At 36.7% G+C, this 8,589-nt stretch overlaps 1 protein-coding gene across 1 annotated transcript; it reads left to right on the forward strand.

Moving 5' to 3' along the window:
* The first annotated feature begins 4,387 nt into the window (after positions 1-4,387).
* LOC142352303 (uncharacterized) lies at positions 4,388-8,014 on the forward strand. Its single transcript, XM_075404835.1, has 3 exons — positions 4,388-4,665; positions 5,494-5,742; positions 7,572-8,014. Exons 1-3 carry the CDS (start codon positions 4,489-4,491, stop codon positions 7,788-7,790), a joined length of 645 nt encoding a protein of 214 aa, XP_075260950.1. The 5' UTR covers positions 4,388-4,488; the 3' UTR covers positions 7,791-8,014.
* The last annotated feature ends 575 nt before the right edge of the window (positions 8,015-8,589 follow it).

Below are 8,589 nucleotides of genomic sequence, written 5' to 3' on the forward strand. Positions count from 1 at the left end.
ACATTTGACGTCTATTAGAGACAAAAAATCGAGAAAAAATATTTGGACCCCATTTTTCAAAAAATTTTATAAATGTCGACTTCCCTTAGGGCAAAAATTTCAAAATTGAAAAAATCGACTTTGAACACTTTTTATCATTCACAAAACATGTTTCACAATATTTGACGTCTATTAGAGACAAAAAATCGAGAAAAAATTTTTTGGAACCCATTTTTCAAAAAAATTCACAAGTGTCGACACCCCTTAGGGGAAAAATTTCAAAATTGAAAGAATGGACTTTGAACACTTTTTATCATTCACAAAACATGTTTCACAACATTTAACGTCTATTAGAGACAAAAAATTGAGAAAAAATTTTTGGACACCATTTTTCAAAAAATTTTAAATCGACACCCCTTAGTAGGAAATTTAAAAATAGAAAAATTCGACTCTGAACACTTTTTATTGTTCACAAAACATTTAACGATAATGCTGGCAAAAACAGTGCAAAGTTTATATCACTGTTCTAATCAAACAAACACACACCGCAGCAAACAATCAGTCGTAACAAAAACTGGGTCAAGCTTGTAAACAAATTGAACAATGTCACAATCAACCGAAAGATGAATTAGCAGATTTTTTTTGAAAAAAAAAATTGGAGCTGGCCAGAGGTACAACGGGGGGGGGGGGGGGGGAAAGTGACTAGAACCTCAACGCGGGGGGGACGGACACTTTTGGAAGCCTGATTTTTTCGGCCCAACAACACCGGGTGGGACAATTTGAAATTTCTGCGGGGTGGCCATCTACAACGGGGTGGGACAATTTGAAATTTCAAACTGTCCCACCCCGTTGTAGATGGCCACCCCGCAGAAATTTCAAATTGTCCCACCCCGATGTTGTTGGGCCTAGAAAATCAGGCTTCCAAAAGTGTCCGTCCCCCCCCCCCGGTGAGGTTCTAGTCACTTTTTTATACTACTCGGGTAGAGGATTTATAACTATTTATAAAATATGGATTTTTCTGTCAGTATTCATAAATACATATAAATTTCAATAATTAGTACTTAACCGGGGTGGTTTCAATCAGACACCGGTTATTTTGTTTTAATTTCACATATGAGACGCGACCCACATTGCGGGGTTTTGACTGACCAACCAGTTGTTCGGTTATCCGGCCAAAATGTCTTTTAATTGCTTTTGAGATGAATTTTATTCTGTTTGATACAGGGATGCTGATTGGCGACAAAGCTCACCACCGCTCTAACCCCGATGACCCTAAAGCTATGCTTTCACTCAATTACAGTGCGACCACTAGTCAAAAATTACAGCTAGACGACAAAAAATTTTTCAATCTCGGATAAAGTACAATAATTCTTTCCCCGCTGAAAAATTGTCACCCAAACTGTTTCACAAGTAGAATAGAGGACCAAAATGTACAAAATAAAAGTTAGGGTGTTAGGAATGGTGGAATTGTGCGTAATCAAAAATGAATCTGTCCAAAGATCAGACACTGAAATGAGAAGCATCATTTTTGAGACAACAGATCCCATATCTCCATCAGTCACTCTTATTACAAACGGTCGGCAGCAGCCACAACGTTCACTGGTTATTTCGTATGTAAAATGATGTGTTTGAGAAGGAAAGAAGCAAAAGCATTCTGCGCATTAATGACTGTGTAGCCGAAACAAAATTCACAGCATATTTGAAGTTAGATGTTAGATATTTAAAGTGGGTGAAGCTTCGCCCAAATCCTACAAACTTATATTGAAGTATTTGAAAGTAAACTTATTTTTTGAGCAAGGTGAACGAGTTGTGTGATTTTGCGACAAATATGCTCATATGAGATATGTGGTATGTTCATACAATGGTCATACAAACCTCAGAATGTTTCAAAGTATTAAAAACTGAAGACAAAAGTATTTTTGTTCAGACTATTAAAAGCATTCAAAATTTTTCTTCTTTTTGATTTCTTAATTTGCTTGACTTTCAAAGCTTTTCAGATTCAGAACCTGAAGTATTTAATTTGCGGTAATTCTAATTGAAGGCAAGTTTTTTTCTGATATTTTATGCGTTTTTTGACTAAGACGAAGAGAAAAGTTCATTGAAAATTACACTCATGTCGCAATGTAACTACAGTCTTTGATCGAGGACTTTTCTCTGTTGAAAGTTGGACAAATTTGCAACTGTAAAAAACCTAAAACTATATAAAGCCGAAACTGCTGCGGGAGGACCTTTTGCTGCGTTATGTCTTTTTTCAACTATTTAACAAAGCGAGATTTTGCAAGTTTTTTTTGTTCTGGACTTGCTCTAAAGCTTCAATACTGTAAATACCAAGACTAGTTTGTTTTTGCATAACTGACTAAAATAGTAGCATAAAGTAGAAATCCCAGCAGATGGATGAAAGGTCAAGTTTTGAACTTAATTGGTTCAAATAATAACAAGGGTTTCTAAAATCAGCGAAAAAAAAGTTCAAAAGGGTGAAATTACCCATTTCAAACGTAAAAACAGATGAAATTGAGCTACACTCAAAAATGATAGCATTCAATTGACCAAATATTTGCTCAATTGTATGTCAATGCGTTTATTGAACGTTTGATGATTTCATCTTTATAGGACAGTTAGACTCTCTCATATAGTCTGTCCTTTAAAGTTGAAATCATCAAACGTTCACTAAACGCATTAACATACAATTGAGCAAATGTTTGGTAAATTGAACGCTATCTTTTGGTCTGTATAGAAAATACCATAAAGTTGCAACGCGAGCCAACATTGGAAAAGATCGGGGCTTGCAAATGGGCAGTGTTTTGCTAGATATCTCCATGTTTTAAATTAAAACTTTGACTTTTGAACCGTTCGATAGCGTTGCAACCTTATGACACTGACTGTATCTTCATATCAACTCTTTTTTCACGTTTCAAATGTTAACTTTGAACTTTTGATCTCTGCTCACTGCCTTCAGCCACGTTTTGTTTATTTCAATTTTGTTGGACATCCTATATAGAGTACGTCCCATAAGACTGCAACGCATGCGAACGTTGCAAAGGCCAGAGTTAGATTGAAAACACGCAGAGATCAGCACATCGTTGTTCATTTGCACGTCGGGAGTTTTTCTAACTTTCGCTTATGTTGCAACGTTATATAACTTACTATAGTTGGTCCCATAGAGCTGCAACGCTATCAGACGTTTCGAAGGTCAAAGGTCAAATTTAAAATTTGCAGATGCAGGTATATTGATATTCAGTTGACTGCCTTGTGCTTTGCAAACTTTATAGAACTTTTTAGGATTCAAAACATTTTAGTCTGTCTCAGAAAGTTTAAATGCCAAACCATGCGACTAAGCATGCAAATAAGCGATGCGTGGACAGTGTATTTGAACTTTTGGTAGTTTCAATTTTACGGGACAACCTATAAATATCATGTCCCATAAGTTTTCAAATTTATTTCAAACAATTGGTTCATTTTCAACGCTTTTCGTACACTTTTATAGTGAAATCTTAACCAGATTTATAGTTTGTCCCACAAAGTTGAAATAAATGAAATAAGCGAAGGTTCAAAAAACGCCAAAAAACGTGCAATTGAGCATCAATGTGCTCATTTGAATGTCAACGTTTTCTCCATTAAGTTATCATTGATCAATTTTTTCTACATGTTTTATATTTGAATTGTGACCTCCGAACTCTAACCTGTGGCTTTTTGAAACGTTCGCTTATTTCAACTTTATGGGACAAGCTATAACTGCGCGTAACTAGAAGAGAGGTGAGCGTCAGACACATATGGGCCTCTCGTTAAATTTGCCGACAAAATGAAGTTGAGCGTCTCGTAAAGTTGATATTGGGTCCCAGAAAGTTGCAACGCAAGCAAACGTTCGGAAAACTAACGAAAAACAGAAAGCTGATCTCTGGAGACTTTAAGTTTGAAATTTGATCCCGAGACAAGCGATAGCATCTTGGACTGACTAATCACATTGGTGATATTAAAAAAAATTGCGCTTGATTTGAAACTATATCGCCGGCAGAATAGTTTTGTCTGCTTGCATGTTTTCAAAAAAATACCGGAATATTAAGCTCAGAATTGAATCCCAGCTCTACTCTGCAAAACTTGTTCGATAGCACGTTCTATGTTTTTTTTGATATATCAACAAGCACCGAGTCCCGTTATGATGTTTATTGAAATAGCGTATAGCGATTTGTCACACTACACAATTACACAGCGGGGGTGAATTTTAACATATTAAACACGTACGGGGTTCGAACAAGGTAAGGGTTTTACCGGGAACTACCATTGCATGGTGTAAAAAAAACAATCGAATAAGTTATAAAAAGCGCTGCGGTTAACTTATTGATAACCCAGCTATGGTTCTTTTTGCATCATCTTGCCAAACAAACTGCTGACAAAAATGTTGCTGATAGATTTCAGGTTTAAAATGGACTTCACTGACGTTGAATTCATTGTCACCAGCTGCTCTGTGACTTTCGGAGTGGGTTTATTTTCTTTTATCTGGTTTATTCTGGAATGTTTGCCAGGATAGAGATCAGCATGGAGAAGAAACACCTGTTAAATATCCCCCGGGTTGTGGCGTACAAAGTGTACACTGGTTCCTACATGGCGAGATTTGGCAACTTATCACGCTTGCGAAAACTGGCGCCCTACAGTGACACGATCGGGATTTACTATGACAACCCGCAAAATGTACGAATCTGTTACCAAAGACATCACCCCCCCCCCTGGTTAACGCTTTGAATCCCCTCCCTGAACCGGGGGCGGGGCGGGGGTTTGCATGAAAATTGGCCAACTTTGCCAACTTTTGCCCCCCCCCCCGGCGCACTGAAAATCTCACTTCATCGTTACATGAGATAAAGAAAAATTTAATCAGATAGAAATTTGGCGAGCACAGACTGTAACCTACATCTCTTTAGATTTACTTGACATTCACGTTTGCACTTATTGATACTGAAAAATGCAGTCGACTGAAAAAAAAAATACTAGATCGAACAAAACTCTCTAACTGTGACCAACGTCAATTGAAGATCCATCCGTTCAGCAAAAAACAATTGCCACTGAAACTTGTCTTTGCATTGTTCTTTTTTACCTTTATCCTGTCTGCATGAAAAATCGAAGATATGAATTATCCCATCTTGTGTAAGAAATGAAAAAATGAATTGTAATGAAATAACTGACTGCAGGTTTCAACAATTTTCACGAATGTTTTGCTTGCCAAACTTCAAAACAAGCAAATGAGGGCATTGAATGTTTTATAAGTGCTCTTCACGTGACGTGGGATCCCCATTCAACGCACTACGGAACAAACTTTTTCTGAATGATCCAAACTACCCCAAAAACAAGTTTATGCAGAAAAACTGATTTTTTCCACCATCTAAACATCTGACAAGATTGTGATAAAAATTTCGAATCTTGCTAGAATTGTTTCATTTTTGGTGTTTCCGAAATTACTGATATACTGTGTCTGCACGGGTTCCTTCAAATTGATGTCGCTACATCGTGGGGGCAATTGTTGAGAAATGCGGAGACCAAATGAGCCTGGAAGATCTTGTGCGTCGTCTGGAAGGGGCAGACTACAAATTGTTCCTAATCCGTGGCTCAGATCCGGAGGAGGAGGGGGATCATAACAGCGAGAGTGCTCCACATTCAAAAGCGACAATTATGGAGGCGGTACCCATGGTCAGTTCTGCGATTCCCTTGGTGACCTGTGTGCCCAACATCCTGCCTTCGTGGCGGGGGATTGCTGCGATGCGTAGATACATACGGGTAAGTAACGTTGATTGCGCATTGTCCTCCCAGATTTATAGACAAATAAAGCCCAGTTTGTCAGGGCTTACCATATGATAGACTAGACGATTTTTATTTTTGCCCTACTGCGTTCCTTTAAATAACAACTGCTGCCTTATTGCTTTTATTATACGCAATAATTTTGTTATAGTCTTCAGCCATTTTCCTTGCTGAAGATTAAATTTGAAACTGGGACGTTGAAACGGCGATAAAAATTATCTAATTCTTAAGGCGACAAGTCATTATTATGATATGCTCATCCTAATGACTTTTTTAAAGAAAATTTTATCAGAATTAGCAACGATGTTTGAATGACCAAGAATTTTGTTCTGAGAACCACATGTGCTCAACTGGGTTTTTTTGCGAAGTTGGCACAATATATACGTTTTATGCCCACTCACAAGCTTTCAGACCAAAAACTGGTGTTACTCTGTAAGCTCCAAACAGGGTTTTCACCTAATATGAGAATGTTCTAGCAAATATGCAGGATTTTTGCCTATTTAACGAGAGAGTTATCCAGTTATTTTATGATTATTGAAAATTTTTTTCGCTAAAATATTTGCTTGAATTCGAATCGACTAACTGTTGTAGACACGCTCTTATAGCATGGCGAAATTTGGTCTTATCGTGGACTTTTATACATCCATTTAGTCGGATGGAATTGGTGAGTTGTTTGTTTGGTTTAATTTAATTACCCAACAGACTAATTCAAATGATTCAAGATAAACCCTATGAACGTGGAATTGAGGCCAATGTATAAATTTCTTGAAGAAAAAGCTCATGGATTTTACGATTTCGTCAAAAATGTTTTCCATAAAATTGAGCTGAGTTGTATTTTGCTTCTGCCTGCAGTTTATCTGGGGTCATGTTTTTATCTAACTAACTAATGGAGGATCAAATTGTGTGCTAGAAGTGGTAAAACAGCCTATATAGTGATTTTGCTGGATACCACCCTAGTCCAGACCTGGAATTAAAAGACCGTCCTCGACAGATTTAGTGTATGAAAAGACTTTCCTCGACAGATATTCAGTATGAAAAGAATTTGTCTGGACCTAATGTGATACCCTGGACTTCGGCTGGAACTAAAAGAACCGTCCTCGAATTTGGCCGGAACTAAAATATGCGTCCTGGAATTTGGCTGGACAATAAAGTATTCTGGAATTCGGCTGGACAAAGGTGTTCTGGAATTCGGCTGGACATTAAAACATGTCCTGGAATTACGCTCGCGACAGTTATAATGACTTGTTTTCATTTTGCTTCAAAGTTAAGGACAATGTGGCTTGATTGGTTAAGCATTGGGTAAGATTGTAAAAAGGTCACGAAATCAAACCCAGATGTTGTCGGAACTTTTTAGTTGCCTCATTTTGCATATGAAAAGGATTTGGCTTGACTTATGTATTTAACTAGTGTCCTCGGCCGTGTAATTTATTTCAATATTAAACACCCAACCTGCAGTTAATAGGTCTTTCCAAATTACAGGTCTGGACTAGGGTAGATTTCATTTCGGCGTGAGTTTGAAGAAGACTGAAACCTGTTTCTTTCAACTTATTGATAGGTCACAGCAAAAAAGTCAATGCATATTTTTACTCCCAATTGAGTTAAAGTGTTTTTTAATTGCGTTTTTAATGCTTCAATGTTTTTAATACTTCAAATCGTCAATTTCTGCGAGTTTTTAGATCGTTGACTTGAATAAGCTCAATCCAGATCTAATTAATGTCAACGTACATGCTTATCTAACTTGTCTAAATTAATGAAGCCTAATGATACGAAAGAAAGTCAATTTGGCAACAAACAAATTTTGGTTTCAGGCGCAACTTCTGCAGGTTAAACCCTTCATCGAGTACTACCGGAAGAGCCAAGGAACGGTGCATTTTCTGGTGCCCTCTGGTGGAAACTCTGTCCCATTCTTCATTCCAGATTTCAGAGATGATAACGACGGGCAAGTTGGAGCCGATACCTATCAAGAACTGCTCGAGAGGGAAAACTTGGAAACGGAACATCGAGATAGGCAAACCACATCAGTCTGAAAAGTAGCCAACTGTCCTAATGGCAATGTCTGAGTATTAGCTGAGTTTCGTCTGAAACCATTATTTTTCGTAAAAATGGTTGGGTGTATCTACAGTTGCAACCCGAACCTTTCAACGTCCAGTCCAGTGTCACAATGCGCGTACATGTTTCGTAGTAATTTGATCGTTTCGTATTATTTTAATCGTTTCGTATTGTTTTAATCGGTTCGTATTAATTTGATCGGTTCGCATTAATTTGATTGTGTCGTATTAATTTAATCGTTTCGTATTATTTGAATCGGTTCGTACTACTTTGATCGTTTCGTATTAATTTAATCGTTTCGTAATATTTTAATCGGTTCTTATTAATTCGATCGTTTCGTATTAATTTAATCGTTTCGTATTAATTTAATCGGTTCGTAATAATCTGATCGTTTCGTGTTCAACTAACTGTTTTGTATTATTCAATAGTTTCGTATTAATTTAATCGGTTCGTAATAATCTGATCGTTTCGTGTTCAACTAACTGTTTTGTATTATTCAATAGTTTCGTATTATTTTAATCGGTTCGTCTTAATTTAAACGTTTCGTATTATTTTAACAGTATCGTATTTATTTGATCGTATTGTGTTAAACTAACATTTTTGTATTAATTGCTTCGTATTAATTCGATCTTTTCGTGTTAAACTAACTGATTTGTATTAATTTAATCGTTTCGTAGTACTTTAATCGTTTCGTATTAATTTAATTGTTTTGTATTAATTTGAATGTATCGTATTAATTTAATCGTTTCGTATTAATTTAATCGTTTTGCATTAATT

The sequence above is a fragment of the Convolutriloba macropyga genome, chromosome 13 (genome assembly GCF_964194025.1).
Source record: "Convolutriloba macropyga chromosome 13, txConMacr16.3, whole genome shotgun sequence".
Classification (NCBI taxonomy): domain Eukaryota; kingdom Metazoa; phylum Xenacoelomorpha; order Acoela; family Convolutidae; genus Convolutriloba; species Convolutriloba macropyga.

What these genes read in the sequence shown, in the direction of transcription:
- LOC142352303 (XM_075404835.1), top strand. Translation starts at nt 4,489, where the DNA reads ATGTTTGCCAGGATAGAGATCAGCATGGAGAAGAAACACCTGTTAAAT. An exon ending in ACTATGACAACCCGCAAAAT is followed by an intron (nt 4,666 to 5,493) that starts GTACGAATCTGT and finishes GCAATTGTTGAG; the next exon opens with AAATGCGGAGACCAAATGAG. An exon ending in CGATGCGTAGATACATACGG is followed by an intron (nt 5,743 to 7,571) that starts GTAAGTAACGTT and finishes TTTTGGTTTCAG; the next exon opens with GCGCAACTTCTGCAGGTTAA.